Source organism: Megalobrama amblycephala, linkage group LG9 (assembly GCF_018812025.1).
Source record: "Megalobrama amblycephala isolate DHTTF-2021 linkage group LG9, ASM1881202v1, whole genome shotgun sequence".
Classification (NCBI taxonomy): domain Eukaryota; kingdom Metazoa; phylum Chordata; class Actinopteri; order Cypriniformes; family Xenocyprididae; genus Megalobrama; species Megalobrama amblycephala.
Window position 1 is genome coordinate 5,729,204 of NC_063052.1, and position 20,127 is coordinate 5,749,330.

A 20,127-nucleotide genomic window follows, 5' to 3' on the forward strand; every position below is an offset into this window, starting at 1 on the left:
TTTTGCCATTGTTTAATAAACAATGAAGTAAATGTAATACAAAAACATTCTGCAATATCTTCCATTACATAATTGAGAAACTTTTTAGCAACGTTTGGTTCATGTGTGATTAGAGGAAGTTGAGATTAGAGCAGGAAAAACACAAATAATGTAATAGCCATAACTGTGTAACTAAGTATGAGTAATTTTTTTCCCCAAAAGATTTGAACCGTAGCCTATATGTAATGCCACTGAACAACAAAAGGCTTTACGGTGTATAATCCCAAAAACCGCATTAGAAATGCACATATCCACAAGCTCGTGTTAAATTTGCAGGTCAACGTTGACAAATTCATAAAATTACAAGATATGACAGATTACACTTGAGCACCCTCACAACTTCCTCCGATTGGTGCAATAAGACAGTACAGCGCAGAGAAATATCAAAGTTTTATTTTAAAATTTATAATAGAGGAACAGTAGTACAATTGAAAGAGAAGGAAAATGTATTCATTTAAATTCTTGAAAAAACATAAAAAGAATAACCTGATTTGATTTGTGTTTGAGGTGAGCCAGCGGCCCCGTTTGCATCACTGTAAGAGAGTTGAAAAATACATCTTTGAAACAGCTTTTATAAAATACAGCTGAAAAAAACCTTCATCTGTAGTGTTTTTTTTTTTTCTTTTTTGTCTGTTATGTCCATATACAGCATAAAGTCTAAGGAGTACATTAATGTGAGTTGAACAGATACACAGACAAAACAAGAAAAAGTATAAACCGACATGATGGTGAACGTGCACGTGAACATAAAAGAGAGAAGTTCGGTGAGAACAGTGAAAGCCAGGCTGAGGTTTTAAACCGGTTAACTGCAGCGGTGTTGCCATCATTTAATTCATATCTCATTAAATATCTTATATAATATCCCTCCCACAGTGATCTGAAGGTAAGTAATACAAACAAGATCTTCTATACAGCTTTTAAAATACACTTTCATCTCGAGTAAAGGGAAAGATAGATGATTTCTGTATCAGTATAGCACTTCAATATATCCACTGCATATGAACAGAAACTCCTGCTCCTAGGAATTAACCCACAAACAATATTTCTTAAAAAATATGTGCTTAAAACGAAATAAAAAACACAATGAATGAATGAACAAAAAAACCCTCAAAAGGAAGGACAAATAAAACAATATATGCATCTAAGGGTAAAGTGAATGATTGATTTTAGAATAAAAACATTTAAATTTGACGACATACACAAGCAAGGATCTACGCTAAATATTTACCTGGATTTCTTATACATTATCTTTAACAATTAAACAAAGATTTTGGTAGGACAATAAAAATTAACAGTCTTGATTGCATTTTGGAGTCAATAAACACATATATAGCATTAAATAATGAAATGTCCAAAAAAAAAAAAAAAAAAAAATCCGTATGGAATAAAACACAACAGTTTCAATTTATTTCCATCCAGACCGGCTTTGGGGAAATAAGAAATTATCAAACGTAGAACAGTAAGTGCCCGTCTATGCATTTTCATAGATCTTCCGCTCTACGTCAGCACAAGCAAAGTGTTTTCCACTCAGCAGACACGTGACAAAGTCCAAATAAACGTAACCGAAATGATCACAAATGTTAAGGGGGGGACCAAAATGAAGTCTATTGCAAACCACCTCTTTCCATCTGCATTCTTCAAAAAAACGGTACACAGGTCGTTCAAGTGATTCAAAGTAAGCTCAGTACCACTAACCAACTCAAGAACATCAGGTCGTTCCATCTATACAAGTACTGCCAGTAGTTTTAACAACAACAAATGGTATGTATGTGTGTGTATGTATGCATGTATGTATGTGCATTTAATAGAAAAGACGTTAAAAACAGAAAAGCATACCTGATAGGCTCCTTAGCACAACAGTGTAAAATACAAAGCTGATTAGTATAACTGAGTTGAGTAGGCTTTACGATTATTAACATCATATACAGCTTGTAGGTCCAGTATTTTAAAAAATAAGAATAAAAATAAAAGCGTTACAGCACCAAACGTTTCCATCATTTGGCAAAATTCAAGCTTTAAGTGAATGTCAAAATGCTTTATAAAGTGTTACTGTGATGCTGTGATTCAAATAAAGCTAGCAATAATAATATATTCCCCTTATATTTTATAATTTTCTCTTTTTCTGTTTTTTTTTTTTCTTCTTATATTTCTCTGCTTTATGTTCTCTCAGCATTTTCAGTAGTTTTGTGTCCTGCAAAAAAATCTTGGTGTGCATTCTGCTTGGCACGATCTAACAGCCCTGTATAACTTAATCATAAATATGGCTGTGGTCAATTAGAGTCACAAAACAGATTTTTGGTTCCAAGATTTGTGCAGGGAAAAGGAAAATATATATATATTTATATATTTCATAAAAAATTTCATGACAACATCTAACTAGAAAGGAAACACACATACACACACACAACGACAAAAAAAAAAAAAAAAAAAAAATCTTCCTGTAGGCGGAATTTCTATAATGCTCCATTGTCGAGATCCTCCTCTGAGCAATATACGATCAGGTCTGTCAGGAAGCACAGTTATCAACTGAAAATAATAAGCAGACGTACATAAAAAAAAAAAAAAAAAAAAATTCTAATTCTATAATTTCATAAGACCATATTATCTTTCTTCATAAATTAAATAATTAATATTTCTTTTAATATGATTGGCCTATTATAACTCAAAAACGCTGTACACCCTCATCCCCTACAAAAGAAAAAAATACATCACAGAAAAACCTGATTTTTTTCGTTATATATCATTATACCTCTTTCTCTGACAGGCACACGGCCCAGACTCTGACACATAGAACAATCTTTAAATATTGGAGTCCCTCTCTAACAAAGCTATATATCTCTTTGACATAACTTGACGTGCAACAAATAGGTTTGATAGCACTTTGGAATTGTTGATTGTTTCCCAGCTATTTTTTTCTTTGCATTTTGATTTGTTTCTCTACCAGGTTATGTCTAAATTAGTCCTTCTCGGGGATGGCACCCGCATCACCCTCGCAGTTGGATTGGTCAATCTCATTGGGCTCCCCCTCTTCCGCCTCCATGTCCTCGTCTCCCTCTACGGCCTCGTCAAAGTCTTCGTCGCGTGCGAATTCCAGGTCCTGCATGCCCTCCAGACCCTCCTGCGTGCCTTGGTGGGAGTCTGCGCACTCCACGCACACGCCGTAGCGGCGAGAACCGTGTCGTATGCCCACGCTGGCTGCCAGCATGAAGATCTTCTTGCATACCATACATTTGTATTTCTTATCCTTTTTGTGCACCTGCAAATGAATGTCATGAACAGGGATATTAGTCAGTGAAGCAAGATATTATATTACTAAGTATTGTGAGACTGTGAGTGAATTTCACAAAACCCATCAAGAATGTCTGTGTCATGTCAAATAAATAAGACATTAGCTTTTGCGTGGAACATTTTTTAGAACATTAACATTATAATCGAGCATTTCTGGTCCCCAATTCTCATTACTGTAATGCAAACAAGAAATATGCATAATAGAAAATATATAAATATAAATATAAATAAATATATATATATATATATATATATATATATATATATATATATATATATATATATATATATATATATATATATATATATATATATATATATATATATATATATATATATATACACAGTACAGTCCAAAAGTTTGGAACCACTAAGATTTTTAATGTTTGTAAAAGAAGTTTCGTCTGCTCACCAAGGCTACATTTATTTAATTAAAAATACAGTAAAAAACAGTAATATTGTGAAATATTATTACAATTTAAAAAAACTGTTTTCTATTTGAATATATTTCACAAAGTAATTTATTCCTGTGATGCAAAGCTGAATTTTCAGCATCATTACTCCAGTCTTCAGTGTCACATGATCCTTCAGAAATCATTCTAATATGCTGATTTGCTGCTCAATAAACATTTATGATTATTTTCAATGTTGAAAACAGTTGTGTACTTTTTTTTTTTCAGGATTCCTTGATGAATAGAAAGTTCAAAAGAACAGCATTTATCTGAAATACAAAGCTTCTGTAGCATTATACACTACCGTTCAAAAGTTTGGGGTCAGTAAGAATTTTTATTTTTATTTTTTTGAAAAGAAATTAAAGAAATGAATACTTTTATTCAGCAAGGATGCATTAAATCAATCAAAAGTGGCAGTAAAGACATTTATAATGTTACAAAAGATTAGAAAATAGAAAACAGTTATTTTAAATTGTAATAATATTTCACAATATTACTGTTTTTACTGTATTTTTAATTAAATAAATGTAGCCTTGGTGAGCAGACAAAACTTCTTTTAAAAACATTAAAAATCTTAGTGGTTCCAAACTTTTGGACTGTACTGTATATATATATATATATATATATATATATATATATATATATATATATATATATATATATATATATATATATATATATATATATATATATATATATATATATATATATATATATATATATATATAAAATTGACAATAATGCACACCTGAGGTGGTAATGTGTAAGACTGTACACTCACGCATCTCACTATTAGTGAGTTACACCTCAGGTGTGAATTATTTTCTAAGAATTTCAAAGGCCCAGAGTCAATTATTCCGCTTATACTACGGTTACCACACCTCAAGACACTGTTCTTAAGGGAACACGCCACTATTTTTGAAAATAGGCTCATTTTCAGTTCAGTTTTACCGTTTTTGAATCCATTCAGCCGATCTCCGGGTCTGGTGGTAGCACTTTTAGCTGCAGCTTAGCATAGTTCATTGAATCTGATTGGACCGTTAGCATCTTGCTCAAAAATGACCAAAGAGTTCTGATATTTTTCCTATTTAAAACTTGACTCTCCTGTAGTTACATTGTGTACTAAGACCGACGGAGAATGAAAAGTTGCTATTTTCTAGACCAAGAACAATTTCATTTTCCATCGGTCTTAGTACACGATGTAACTATAGAAGAGTCAAGTTTTAAATAGGAAAAATATCAAAACTCCTTGGTCATTTTTGAGCGAGATGCAATTGGTCTCATCAGATTCAATGATCTATGCTGCAGCTAAAAGTTCTACCGCCAGACCCGGAGATCGGCTGAATGGATTCAAAACGGTAAAACTCAACTGCTTAACTCTAGGGTAGTTGTAAAATGAGCCTACTTTCAAAAATAGTGGCATGTTTCTTTAAAACACTCATGTGTGTGGGACTAATTTGTTCCAAGCCTCCGTTGTTAATTCCAAAATGTCATTTCAGAACTAGCAATGAAGATTTGAGCCTTGATAGCAGAATAATACCGTATTATTTACCATATTTTTGTATGACAGTCTAGCATGTTTCATTGCGTTATTTACATATATACATATTACACAGTATCAGTGCAAAATATGGAGGAAAATATACTCAACTGTCATGGCTATTGTTAGGGTGATTATTTAGATTTTTTTAGATGTTAAGGTGAAATGTTTGTGAGATTCACCCACATACAAGACTTGATGTTTCTGTCTTACCAGGGAATGTCTCTTGACGTGTTCTCTGCGAGTGAACAGCTTTCCGCAGATGTCACAGCTGAAAGAACGCACGCCCGAGTGGATGATCAGGTGCCTCTTTAGTGTTCGCCGGTGCTTGGCAATGTAGTTACAGTGGGGACACTTCAGCTTATTAAGGGCATTTTCAGGCGCTTCACCTAGGAGAAATCAGACAAACAAAGATTCTCAGCACTTTTCACACTGGTTTCTGAGATATAAACAATTCAGCATGAGATCTGGCAGTAGCAGATGTAGTTTATCTCGTCAGAGGCAGGATTGTCTCCATTCGCATTTTCAGCTCTAATTGTCAATTGCACCATGCGAAAAGTAGCTTTATGTAGCCGAGAGAGAAAATTAGTGCATGTACGTGTCTGCATGCACCTTCAAGTGTCACCCTTCGCAAAGAAAAAACATAATAAAAACACACTGTTAAAGTGTGCCAGTTGCCATGGAAACCACATGCCAGAGGCCATAACTATATTAGTCTAATGCAATTTTCTACTGATAAACAAGCTGTATAAAAAGCAAGAACTCTTTCCTTCTGGTCACCATTCCTTTCCTCTTTATTGTTTATCTGCAAGAGACTACTGTATAGTCGGAATTGCGATCTCTGCTTTTTGCTGCTGAAAACACTCATCCCAACACTCGGGTTCTCTTGGGACAGTGTCTCGTGACAATTAGACCAGAGCTGTCTGTACTACAACATGTGGGATGGGGGGGGGGGGAGATCCAGCTTTGTTTGAGCCAAAATGGGCAAAACAAAAGGGTCGTCAAGCAGGTTGCCAAGGGGGTGATGAGAGCCAGATCACCTGGGAATTCAATCGAGGCTCTAAACACCACCTTGCGGGCTAAAAGAGGCCTGACAGCAGCTGTGCTGTTCGTTTGTGTCGACATGCTCAAAATTAAAGTTCAATCTGTTACTATGGGCTTGACGGTACTTAAAATGGTTAACGATTAACCTGGAATCTCAATGGCCAGGCCTGAGTCATGAGACTGCTCAAGATGTGCAAATGGCGAGACTCTCCTCGCTGGGAATCTTACAGTATGCTGGATGAGACCTGCTAGGCCACAACTGAGAGACTGATAGTAAATGGGCTCAAGGTTTTATTTGACCCCACCCTTTATTTACCAAGACTGACCTCAACCCCCTAAGGAAACCGAAACAGGCTCGAAAAGAAACAATATATACTCAATTACACAAGCACATGAAAGCAAACTTTCTGGTCTAGCTTTCTCAAGCAAACTTTAAGTAACTAAACATTGTAGTAGTTTTGTAAGGCAAGTACAGAAATGCATTAGAATTAATAACCACATTTGAAGAAAACAATAGCCCTCTTTGAGTACTGATGTTCGTGCTTGCAACATTCTGGTTAGTATTTGTGTTGATGTTGCCGTACTTTCCGGCCTTACTGTTCGCTCTCACTTTAACACATCAGGGATAAGCCCTTGTGAACTACACACCACCATATGTGCCTATTTGTAAAGATCACGACTTTGCGTAAGGCAGCAACTGTAAATGTGTGTCGGTGTGGGTGTGTGAAGGAGATATGATGTGTAAATAAATGGATGAAGCCCTAACAGTGGATCATCTTACACACTGTGGATTAGCAGGCAGGCGGACCAAAGCCGCCAGATCCCATTGTAAGTACCTCTGCAGTGGGTCTACTCTGCCTGGGTCAATATTTGGAATGGCAGAGATAGTTGGGCTGCATTAGCAGGATTAGGGCGGGACGGCCCCTGGCAGCGCTGCACCTCAGAAGAGGGAATCGGGGGTGGTGCGTGCGTGCGTGTGTGCGTCACTACCGCAAATTAACAATTCAACCGTCCTGTTTGGAAAGCATTTATGGTGACAGATCCTGCTGTGTGATGTGTGAGAGAGAACAGACAGGACTCGTTTAGGTGCAACACTAAAAGTTATCGAAAAATTTAATTTGCCCGTCCACACCTAAAGTGAAAATGCTACATGACACCAGTGTTATGGTTAACAAAAACTATTAAAAAAAAAAATGTTTTTGTTAATTGAAATAAAGCTCAAATAAAATAAAATATAGACATGAGATGAAAAAAAAAACATGTTTGAGTACAAAAATTACTAAAGCTGAAATAGATATAAATTAAAGCAAAATAGAAATTTATATAAAAAAAATGAAAACTAAAAATATAAAATTAAAAAGATAATTCAAAATATTAATTAATACTATAATTGTATATAAATTATTCTAAAATAACACTGTGCGACAACTACAGCCAATCAGAACATATTTGATGTCTAATATACAGCTATGTGGATATATAAATGCGATTCAATGAGATTTCTCAGTGAATGGAGCTACACATAATATTTATAATACAATTATAATAAATGCAATATGTTTTGTAGTATGACTGATATATACAGTATTGTCCAAAAGTCGTAGGCCACCATTAGATGTTGTTTTAGCAATGGTATAATGACCATATCTAATTATTTCTCAGTCTCCGCCTACGGCAAGCGTGACCTTTCCAACGTGATTACGTAATGCGTGGCACATCGCAGAGCTAGTGCATTTGTGGTTAAAAAGTGTATCATTTTTTATTTATTTATTTTTTTTAGAAAATGACCAGTTGTTTCACTAGATAAGACCCTTATTCATCGGCTGTGATGGTTTAGAGCCCTTTGTAGCTGCATTTAAACTGCAATTTGGACCTTCAACCCATTGGTAGCCTTTGAAGTCCACTATACGGAGAAAAACCCTGGACTAAAGAAAGAAAGAAAGACAAACATTATGACATGGGGGTGAGGAAATTATCAGGAAATTTGAACTCTGAATTGAACTGATCCTTTAACACGTTAAATTGGCTTAAGCAATAAGCAACACCCTTTACAAGAAAAAGCCCCATGTGTAAAAAAGGAAGTGGGTAGTCAACATGGACGCAAGTACACAGACGAGTACGTAAGCATATGTAGGCATGTGTAGGCAAACGCACCGACACACATGCCTTTCAGGTGTGAGCCGTCAGCTCTGCAAATTTAAGTGCCCTCAGGAATATGAGCTAAGTGCATTTGAGATCGTTTAGGAAGCCTGAGGGTAACGTTTCCTCCGCTTTACTTCATTATCCTGCATTAGAGGAGTCGACGATGGCGAGAGAAAGCCTCTTCTCAGAACCGTGTCACTTAAGACATGATACTATACCACACGCTGCTCTGCTTAATGGGGGCAGAGAGTTTGAAGCATGACAGCTCGGCAGACTGGAGATTACGCAGGTTTTTGTGGTATGAGGCGGAGGGAGGGTCGACTCCCTTAATAAGGGCAGAAGAAAACGAACTGGCCACTCTAATTAAAAAGGGAAGATGGTCTTGCTGCCCTGAGCTACACGGGGCCTGAGGAGAAGCAATCATAATGCGAGACCTTGGCTGGCTGCCTGCCACAGCTGAAGGTTGAGACGTGTGTGCACGTGTAAGAATGTGCTTTAGAATTACAAGAGATATTCCTGCTTGAAAAGAAAGGATGTGACAACATATCAGCTTATGCTTTGAACATCAGCTAAGTGGATTTTTTTTTAAAGAATTCTGGAATTAGCAGGAAATCTTGAAACACTCCTTTACAACTACACAGAAAAATCAACAGCGTAACAGTGAGTGAGCTGTTAAAACCATGTTAAAGTCAAGATAAAATGATATACCCAACCCATTTTACTGAAAAATGAAGGATGGGAATTGTTTGGATCATGAAAAGTGGGCATTTCATACCAGAGTTTGAGGTCAAAAGAACTACACACACACCTCCTTGAACATTGCCGACACCCATTGGTTGAAACCAAGCAGCAACCTTCCGGTCTGTCTCTTAAATCCAACACGGAAGTGACTTAAAATGCAATTGATCGACTGGCCGCTAGAGACAGGCTTCAAAAGGGAGTCAATCCTATATTATATTATATTATATTATATTATATTATATTATAATACAAAAAAACATTGATTCAAGGTCTGTTTCTACTACAAGTAATCTACTGCATCAGGCCAAAGTCACTTGGTGGCTGCATTTGCAACGCCTCCTGACAGTGATTTCGCTCAAGACCAACTCCTATCTACTTGAATAGAAAATAATGAAAAAAGTGCTTGTCAAACTCACATATTTATAACATTTCAAATCAGCAATAAATGTTTCTTATGTTCAAATAGCGTTAAAAAATATGTGTACATTTTCAGGTTAGTTGGTCAGTCATAAGCAGGAGTTTTAATACACTGACTGTTTATGGGAACCGGAGCTTCTGGTGGCAGTGATGCAACGACTTCACCAATTGGCGACTGGCCCTTATATTTAGAAGGCAGGACATATTCCACCATATTGCTTGTTGCACTTTCTCCCATTCATAGCAATACCAGTGAACTGTCTTGGTATACAGTTTTTGGTCAAGCCCACTACAAAATTGCATACTGTATACTGCATGCTGTTTTTTTAATGTAACCATATTCAAATTGATGCAAGTAATCTAAGATCTAATCGCATCCCCTGATAAAAGCCATTTTTCTATTCAACTTATAATTCGGAAAAAGCATAGAATGTAAACCATTTGCATGTTAAAAATTTGCACAGTGTGTACTCTGCATATCAAATTCACAAATAGTGCTAGTAGTATGATAACTTCCTCAAGGCTGTGTATTCAGCCTCTGATAAACACTGATTATACCATTACCAAAGGCTTTACAGAAATGCATCCTGGCCTTTGTTAGTGTGAGAGAGAGGTGCCAAAAACACTACTGTCATACATGACAATCCTAATGAAAGCACTGAAGTGTGCTGATGAGTCTACACAATACGACAGCAACATTATTCAAATAACCTGAAAGAGCTCAATAGACAGTTCCAGCAAACAAGGAAATGAAAACATTTTTCATGTAAACTTGCTGGGTGTGTTATGTTTAATTACACATAAATTTGTTGTGACTGATGATTTGAACTGGACTTGGTTTGAAGGAGCCATTGAGGTGCCTGAACAGGAGAAAAAGGCATTATGGGTAACGTACCAGCATTCTCTGAGAGGTAAGAGAAGTCCTCCCTGGTGTAGGAGGCGGATGGTTGGATGAACATGCCCTCGTCAAAACCCTCTTCCGGCTCAGGTGGGATGTTGTAGACAAAGCGCTTGGCGGCCTGTTTTTTCCGCTTTCTGCTTCCTGGCTCAGGACGCTCCTCCCTCTTGATGGCCACCCCAGTGCCGGGATCTGGCTCATTCCAGATGAACACCGGCCCAGGACCCTGGGGCTCCATCTCTGTGGACTCTGACGAGTTCTCTCCTCCCCAACTTGAGCTTCCCAATGCGCAACCTTCTCCCCCGGACACCTCCACGTCGCTGGGTTCATCCTTCACTTGTCCACTGGCCTTGATGGACAGCTTGGACAGGATACTGGTTGCCCAGAAGTTGCTGGGCTTCTTGTCGGCACCCTGGCAGTCTTTCGCCACCGTCCGGCGCTTGTTGTAGTCGACCACCACGGAGTCAGGGGCTTCCTGCTTGATGCTTATGTTGAGGGCGTCTTTGATGAAGGCGCGACAGGACTGGACCACTTCGGTCATCTGGAGGTAACTCGCCACGGACATCACCTCGATGGCATTCTGGCTGGTGAGAAAGAGGTTGCCAGAGTACAGGAAGTCCAGGATGACGGAAAAGCCCTGCACGGCCGCCACATCCAGGTGCGTGATCGTAGTTTGGTCGCAGCTCTCGCTCTTCGTCAGGCAGTAGAGGGTCTTGAAGTAGCGGCTCCCGGCGACCAGGATGTTCTTGTGTGCCTTGAACATCTGGCCGCACACCATGATGTTGACGTCGCAGAGGATGCCGCTCTTGCGTTGCTTGTCCAGCTCCTGCAGAAGCTGGTAGCAGTACGAGTTCTCGTTGGGCTTGTTCCTGTAGTCCTCCACCTCCGGGCTCTCCACGTCCTCAGGCCTTTCCATCTCCTAGTGGAGTGACAACAAACAAAAATGACAATCAGCATTAGTCTACAGTGTAAACACAAGGTGGAGGGCAGGTGTACAGTGACAACTCCGACAAGAGAACTGGTTTAACAGGCTGGAAAGCTGCAATAGTGTGGGAACTATAGCACTGATAAAACCCCCCGCTCACAGGACACACGCTCTATGCCCTTGCTAATGCTCTTTAAGATGAGAAATATTTGGCCATTATCCCATCCCACCATCAGTCTCCATCATCCGATCTCACAATGAAGGAAAGAGAAAGAGAGAGAACCGGCTGGTACCTACCAATGGGAGTAAATCTACACAATATATTTCTGGACTGCAAAGCAGATGTCCTAATCCATGCTGCAAATTCACATCACCCTACATTTTCCCCTCCTACCACACAGCTGGGTTTTTTGCTGAAGTAATTCAGATTAAATCTATTTCTCAGGGCGGAGGCCTTCCAAGCCCCCTCCTCCACACTGCTGGGCTTGTCCTAGTAGATGGGGTTATTACTGTAGCCTGATCCAGCTACAGCAAGCCCGACCAGTAGTCAAAGAGCGAGCGAGAGAGAGAGAGAGCGCAACCCCATTTCTCCACACAATGCCAGTCCTTTCCTCCAGGCTCATTGTTCACTGCTGCTTAGTGCTACACTGAAGCTTTGTAAAGAAAGCACTTAGATTACTAACCCTAGCACACTACTCATGAAGGTTGAAAAAGACTTACAAAAATACAACTAGAATTACAAAATCAGAACTGGATTAAAATTCTGTCAATTACACACTCTGTCATTTCTGTACCGAAACCGTGACCCTAAAACCGTGATAAAACCCGAACCATAAATCATTTGAACCGTTGCACCTCTAGTGTGACCCCATAGTGATCAGGAGCTGTCAAGCTTACAAATGACAAGAAAAGAAAAACACCATAAAAGTAGTCCATATTACTTATGCACTGTATTACAAGTCTTCTAAAGTATTATTATAGCCGTGTATGAGGAGCAGACTGAAATTTAAAGCTTGAGTGTGTAATTTTTTTGTGTAAACACTGTGGCTCAGTGTTTCTTTAATTCCATTTCTCTGTTTTTTTGAGCATCCTGATCAGCAACACTGAGTTTGGGACGGTACTATCTGTTTTATCAAACAATGGCAGACATTGGCTGTTTGGGGAACCTGCTTAAAAACCGCTTTTTGTGTGTTTCTAAGATAGAAGTGACACAACAAGCGTGAATGAGAACTGTATCCAAAAAAGGCATTTTTCACAATCTCTTTTTGGGTTGCACTGACAAATATGGGTTTGGAATGACATGAGGGTGGGTAAATGATTAGAGAATTTTCATTTTTCTGAAAACTATTGAAAGCCATTTAGACTATTTAAAATGTAATGGTCTAAATGGCAGCACTGTTGAGTTGGGAGGGGTCTGGTGGAGAGCAGGTTTAAAGAATGAGGATGAGGTGGAGGAACGGGGTGTTAGGCGAGAATGAACGTCCGTTTGTGGTGTCACAATGTCCCCACTATTGTTCGACTCGGTCTACTCTATCCAGAGAGAGCCTGACTGTGTGCCAAGCCAAGCAATGGTGAGAGGACAGATGAGGTGGCAGTCGAAAGTGGGTGTCAGAACAGAGCTACTAGTCCAGAATTAACCTGCATTTCTTTCTCTCCCTTTCGTTCTCTCATATACGCTCACACGCAGATCATCCTTTCTCCAGATGTGCCACGTGTAAACGCGCTACAAGAGAACAGATGCTTTGTGAAGGTTCCCCCATTAAAATCTGTCAAATTGAGTCTGTGGTGATGGTTTTAAATTTGATGTGGTCTTTTTCTAAATTGAATGGTTGTTATTGTTATTGTCTACAGATTTGCTAATGGGTCATTTGCATTCCTCTTTTTGAACACCATTCAACTTTGCAAATTGTACAATGAGTACAGGGACAAGGAAAACACATAACTTTTACAATATCTATAAATACCAAAATTGTGATCTCATATGGTTGATGCTAATTGTGTTTCTCAGACTATTTTTTTTTACACTCACAATTGCCTGAATATTATGAGAAACCCTGAATATTATGAGCAAAAGATGTTTGCTCTTTATTTTACTAATGTTCAAAAGTTTGGGGTCAGTAAGATTTTCTTTGAGAGAAATGAATTCTTTTATTCAGCAAGGATGCATTAAATTGATCAAAAGTGAGAGTAATAATAGACATTTATAATGTTACAAAAGTTTTCTATTTAAAAAAAAAAATTATTATGAACATTATATTTATCAAAGAATCCTTAAAAAAAAAAAAAAAAAAAAAAAAATCACGGTGGCTGATGATAATTCATCTTTGCTATCACAGGAATACATCATATTTTAAAAGGGGTCCTTGATTATGATTTCACTTTTTTAACTTTAGTTAGGGTGTAATGTTGCCGTTTGAGCATAAACAACATCTGCAAACGACGCTCAAAGTTCAATGCAAAGGGAGATATTTTCTTTTACAGAATTCGCTTTTTAAGGACTACAACAAACGGCTGGTAGGGACTACAACAAACTTCTTTCCGGGTTGGTGACATCCAAACCCCTAAATTTACATAAACCCTGCCCCCGAGAGCACGCAAAAAAAGGGGGTGAGGCCATGTTGGGCTGCTTTAGAGAAGATAAAGAGTTGTTGTAGTAAAGAGTTGTTGCCACGCCGGACTGCTTTACAATCTAAGGTCAATTCAATGCTGGATTTGCACAAAAGATTAACATGACGGCACATGCTAGTCGATGAGTTGAATCAGCTCGACAGCAAATACATAAATTTATCTAGGCTACTAACCATTTAAGAAGTTTTAACTTCTTCCTGAGTCTCTCCATCAGTGTCCGACTCCGGTTTGAACAATGTAAGGCTGAACACCGTTACTGACAATTGTCATTTTGGCTGCGTGAGATTCTCCAGCTTTCTTATTGTTGAGCAACCGAGACACGAGCTGTTAAAGCTCCACCCTCTTTTGGAAAGCAGGCCAGGAGCAACAGCTCATTTGCATTTAAAGGGACACACACAAATACGGTGTGCTCATACCCAAATAGGGGCAAATTTGACAAGCTATAATAGATGATCTGTGGGGTATTTTGAGCTGAAACGTCACAGACACATTCTGGAGACACCAGAGACTTATATTACATTATCTTGTGAAAGGGACATTATAGGTTCCTTTTAAAATATATTAAAACAGAATAATTTTTGTAATTGTAATAATATTTCACAAAATTATTGTTTTTACTGTATTTTTAACCAAATAAATGCAGCCTCTGTAAGCATAAGAGAATTCTTTCAAAAACATTTTTAAAATCTTACCGACCCTAAACTTTTGAATGGTGTATTTAAAAAAAAAAAAAAGAAAATTCAGAATGAGACACATCAAAGAAACAAGGAAACTGGTTCTTTTCTGATAAAACTTGTCGTATACGAAACTCGCTGTGGTTTCTCTCTCTGGTTTCCCACCCCAGACTTTCATTTTGATGCGAAACAGGAACATTATACAACCACCACCAATACCGCTGCCGTTCTCCTGTGCAGCAGTTGAACAGACAGCCGTCTAAAGCTCTTCAGGCGATGAGTTGCCAACACCCATTATTCTATTGTACACTTCCAACATGTTCCATTCACCGTAAACCAACAATAGCTCCCCAAAATTTAAACACATAGCCTTCAGCTACAGCGAGCCATGCCTTTATCACCTACTAGGGCCGCAGTGAGAATACACTACACAAGTGGCACGTTAGGGGGACATTGTGCCTCAGACAACAGGGACGGCGGTTTTGTTTTCCTTGCGCATAGTCTTCCTGAGCCATCCCAGCCCCTGAGGCCAGCGCCTGGTCCCCTCATCCAGATGCATGAACAATACAGCAGTGTGCTTGACCCAAGGTGTGGGAGGGGAATGCCAGGATCTGGGCCTCCCAACAAAGAGCAGGGCTCATCGATACAAAATTCCTGGGAATTCTCCCCCACCAGCACAACCACAAGCACCAACAACACAACAAGCCTCCCAATACACACATATCTCACAGCGGCAGACAGTACATGGGTGGAGACCCTCGTCTTCATTGGAGCTCGCTAATAACGGGAAGAGGGGCCAAATACTTTGAGGGCGAAGTCCAGACTAGAGAGTGAGGCAACCCAGATACCCTTCTTTAGGGGTAATTGAATTACGGGAGTTTGATATGGACCAGTGAAAAAATTTAGCCCATTATGACGGACAGGCACTGCACTGAGGAACATAATAGATCACAATTATGAAATTGGCTATTGGAGGATGTGACCGATCAGAACAGCCTTTCTTTACCCAGACAGCAGACATCCTAATGTATCCGTCTACTTTAAAACAGATACTATTCATCCACAATCTCGTGATCTCCATGTACACTATCATACTCTTTATTTCCTGAGAGGTCAATGATAAAGTCACAAGTAAACCAGAAATATGCATTTTTAAATATTAAATAGTATATATTTGTATAACATGTTTCTTTATCAAGTTGTGTAAATAACTTTAAGCAGTCCTGTGCTAGGTGGACTTTTATACTACAACAGCGCAAACTATGATATCTCGTCATATGGCCTAGCCCTATAAAGAACAAAAATTTATTGTAAAGTAATGCTTTTGAATGATTTTCAAATAATATTTTTATTTCAAATTCACCAATATATCAAAAAGGGCAATTCTTTTTTTTTTATGGAATATTGCAATGATTTATGTGTGCGAGTCATTATGTTTTTTAAAGTCATGTGCCCTCATTATCTTTAATCAAAATAACTTCCCCCTCCCTCTCACAATGACATCTCTTCTCTGATGATGCGTTCACTGTCGTGAGGGCGGGATCAATCTGTCACTTAAACAAGATCACAGCAATAGCGAACCACAACGATCAAACGACCCGATCAATTCCCGATGGACAAAATCAAGTCCCGCCCTTCGTTCTTTCTCGTTCGAGAAGCCATTTCACTCAAATATACGTCACAATAGGGAGGAAACTTCTGTTCTATTTCATGCCGACTTTAACAAACTAAATGACTGTCCTCACCACAACCTCAAAACACGCTTTTGAGTCAAAGTCATTGCATTATGAATCACGTATATATTTTCAATTAAAAATTACGAAACATCCCTGGATATTACTGTAGGTCATTTAACATTTACATCATGAAAGAGTTGTAAAATATTAAATGTTCAGCTACTTCTTTCCTCACATTCTTTAACCGTTAATACTTCATCGCTCGGCTTCTGTGAACAGTTCATTGATTTGATTGACCACTTCAATCATTCTGACTTTGATGAGCGCTGATAGACAGTCCCCGACCACTGATGCAGCTCAGATAACAAAGTTATGTTGGCGTTGTAAAATATTTTTGCAGTACAGTTATTACTTAAACTCTTCCTCTTTTGCTTTTCGGCAGGCTACGCCGATGCCTCCTGCTTGAGTAGCGCACTGAACCCAACACAATTAGCTTTTTGCATAGTTTAGAGTCGCAAATCGTGCAAACGTACTTTGAAGTCAACATGCATACCTGCTACGCAAAATGCGCACAGGTTACAGGTCTGAGAATGTCACCGAATTTTGAATTAAAAATATGTATAAACGACTAAACATAAAATCATAGCTGTGTATGTATACGTGTATGTGTATTTCAGAGTAATAAATACAGCCTAGCAAATTTACTCCACATATTATGTAGTATCCAACAAAAACGTATTGTAAAAAGATTGACTGTCAGAGGTCACTTGAAAGTGAGCAAACAGGAAAGCATAACAGGGTTCAGATCTGTTGTAGCGTCTTAACCCCTCTGTTGCTAGGGAGGAGGCAGTAATCTCTCCTTTCCTTCCTAATTAGTGAGGGGTATAAATTGAGTTAGTGGAACACTTTGTGTCACCCTGATTAGACTGACTGGACATTATCATACAACGCAATCCTAAGGGATTCTACTGCAAAAACCAGGAACACAGCATCTTGAATCAATATCGATGGCAACATATAGATTTAGTACATGAATCTGTCATTTTGTGGTTTGATAATAGACTAAGGCATAAAAAAAAATTGATCAATAACAATTTACCTTGAACGACTGATTGGGAATATACAACGCATCTAGGTCAAATATAAATTATATTTCACCATTACAGTGCATTATACATACAGAAGTGTTTCTCAGATCCTGATAAGATTGATTCAACCCTAATCTTATTCTGTTCATTGCACTGGCCTGCACATATCAGGCATTGCTGTCTTTACAGGCAACATAATTCACTCGAGCCCAATGCAGCAAGTGACACACACTATCTATGGATCTTGGGGAGTCACCTAACACAATGCCTCTAATTTAGGTGCCCTAAAAGGGGAGGGTGAGATGTGCCAGAGGTCACTTTTTACAGCGAGGGGGTTGGGAAGAGGTGCGGCTCCCCAAAGGTAGCAGGGTCAAGCCCTTGCTATTATGTGACCTTTGTGGCAATCAGGTTAGTTACCATGACAACCAGGGTTGATAATTACAGTGCAATGCAGGAAACAGCGAGGCAAACTAGGACAACATTTTGAGCCACAATCTCATTAATGATACTTCTGGTCTATTTAATAATAAATATCCTTCCACAAAATCACCTACAAAGAAATTCTATCATATAAAAAATGCGAATACCCAACTATAATCGGCGGCCCAGTTTATAAAAGTACTAATTTTTATGCTTTAAATAACCTAGTCGTTGGTCTTTCAGCTCATCTCACTAACTGACAGCGCTGATCCAGTTAGCTCACACATGCTAACCTGCTACCTCCGACCTGAGTCTTCAGCTAACCGAAGCGGTTTAGCGAGCTAATAGGTCTACTCGCTAAACAGCTTTAAAAAAAAAAGCATTCCCGCTCCAAAAAGATATGGAAAACCATCAGCATTTGTTAACTAAAAACCGAATAGCACAACGCAGCTTCGTCGCATATCCGCCTTTCCCCGTCCCCATTATATCGCAGTGTAGCCGTACCTGTTTGGTCGGGTCATTCCTGCCGTGCTCCGAGGACAGGTGATGTCTCAGCAGCAAGGCCCGTTTGTAATTCCGACTGCCTTTTACCAGCTCGTCGTTGTTGTTAGTGGCGATGTTATGGCACCAGGAGCAAGACATGAGTCCTGTTTCCTGGCTGAATTTGAGCCAGGGAAACTCCTGCAGCCAGGACTCTTGGAAGAGCGAGTGTTTCTGCAACAGCAGCGTCTGAGGTCTCATCTCCAGCAGCGGCTTTCTAGCGGCCGCTTCCTCCGCCTCTCCCGTGCTACCGTCCTCCCGGTTCACCCCGTTGCCGGTCGCCCACTTACAGCCCTCGGTTTTCACCATTACGCTGTTTAAAGCGCCTCTGTCATGATGTTTCCCCGCTGTCCAACTGCCCCCTTCCGGGTCCTCGTCCTCCTCCGGCTCCGTGCTGTCGCTGACGGACCCCCCGCCCTCGACTTCCCCCAGCGATGGTCCTTTCGCCCCCAAATCCCTATCGTCCTCTTGATCCGGCCTGTTCCCGTTAAAATGTCGGTCTTGACAGGCCGGGGCCTCACAGCTGTTGCCGTTGCTGCCTCCTCCGACGGCACTGGCACCGGTGACGGCTAATCCACCTCCTCGGAAAGCCAGCGACCTGCGGCTTCGCTCTCCGGACATTTTCTTGAAATAAATTACAATCTATACTTTCTCAACAAAACAAAAATCCGATCGCAGCTCTCTTAAATAAAGTATTCCGCATGAAATGAGCCGTTTTTCTGCGCTCCGGCCTCCTGGCGAGAGTATGTAGGTTATGCGGAAATAAATAGGGGTTTTAAAGGCATAATGAATTTCAGGGTTCTGTCTGCGTCCGCGCAGGCCCCGCAGAGGTCGAATGGCAACGACTTCCCCCACAATGCATCTCGGTCAGAGGGAGGAGGGGGGGCTCGTGTTAAAGGAAGATGGGGGTGACGACGAACAGCGAGGGGTCTTTTGTGTCGATGACTGCACCCATTTTCCGCATGCTTTTTCATCTATAGAGCTACACGTCTCGAACCAATAAGTCCTTGTATCCCTTTCACGCCCTCCCCTGTGCTCGACATTAAAGACGTCGCTCCATGTTTGTCGTGCGAGTTGTGATGATCGGGACAGGTGGGCTGGTTGGAGTTCTAACGAGCGCGTGCATAGGTGTATTTTCCAGGTAGTGACGGAGATGGACTGATGGGTTTTTTTTTATATCAGTATCTTGAGTCACCGTTGTAAATTTTGTTTTTGATTCACTTTTTTAATACATTTTTATGAATTCCTTGAAATCTAGAAACTTTAAAATAGGCTATATTAAATTAGTGAGCTTGAATTAAAGGCAAAATAGTTTTATTGAATTTGTCTTTACACACGCGCACATATATTTTTTTGCTATACACAGTAAATAAGTACATAAAAAAAAATCAAATTTTAAATACGCTGCTGCATAAATTAATTGTTTCATTAAGTAAAATTTGCCTTTTTAAATTAGGCTTAATCAAAGTGGACCAAGCTACATCCCACAGTGAAGTTCATTGCACTTTTTCAATCACTTTGAATTGTTTTATAGCCTAATGATGAAGGAAATCGAGTTGAAACGCATTTACTTTAGTTGAAACTATTGACAAGTTAAATGGATGGAAACGGAGAT

At 39.3% G+C, this 20,127-nt stretch overlaps 1 protein-coding gene across 1 annotated transcript; it reads right to left on the reverse strand.

The window, feature by feature from the left end:
• Window positions 1-416: 416 nt before the first annotated feature.
• Window positions 417-19,666, reverse strand: zbtb10 (zinc finger and BTB domain containing 10). Its single transcript, XM_048201330.1, has 4 exons — window positions 18,477-19,666; window positions 10,559-11,480; window positions 5,533-5,708; window positions 417-3,295 (listed from the first exon to the last, which is right to left on the reverse strand). Exons 1-4 carry the CDS (start codon window positions 19,131-19,133, stop codon window positions 2,996-2,998), a joined length of 2,055 nt encoding a protein of 684 aa, XP_048057287.1. The 5' UTR covers window positions 19,134-19,666; the 3' UTR covers window positions 417-2,995.
• Window positions 19,667-20,127: the final 461 nt, after the last annotated feature.

Bases quoted from the DNA above. Each gene is read 5' to 3' on its own strand.
- zbtb10 (XM_048201330.1), bottom strand. From the start codon at position 19,133: ATGTCCGGAGAGCGAAGCCGCAGGTCGCTGGCTTTCCGAGGAGGTGGA. The intron at 11,481-18,476 runs GTACGGCTACAC...TCACTCCACTAG, and splicing joins GGAATGACCCGACCAAACAG to GAGATGGAAAGGCCTGAGGA. The intron at 3,296-5,532 runs GTAAGACAGAAA...ATTCATTTGCAG, and splicing joins ACGTCAAGAGACATTCCCTG to GTGCACAAAAAGGATAAGAA.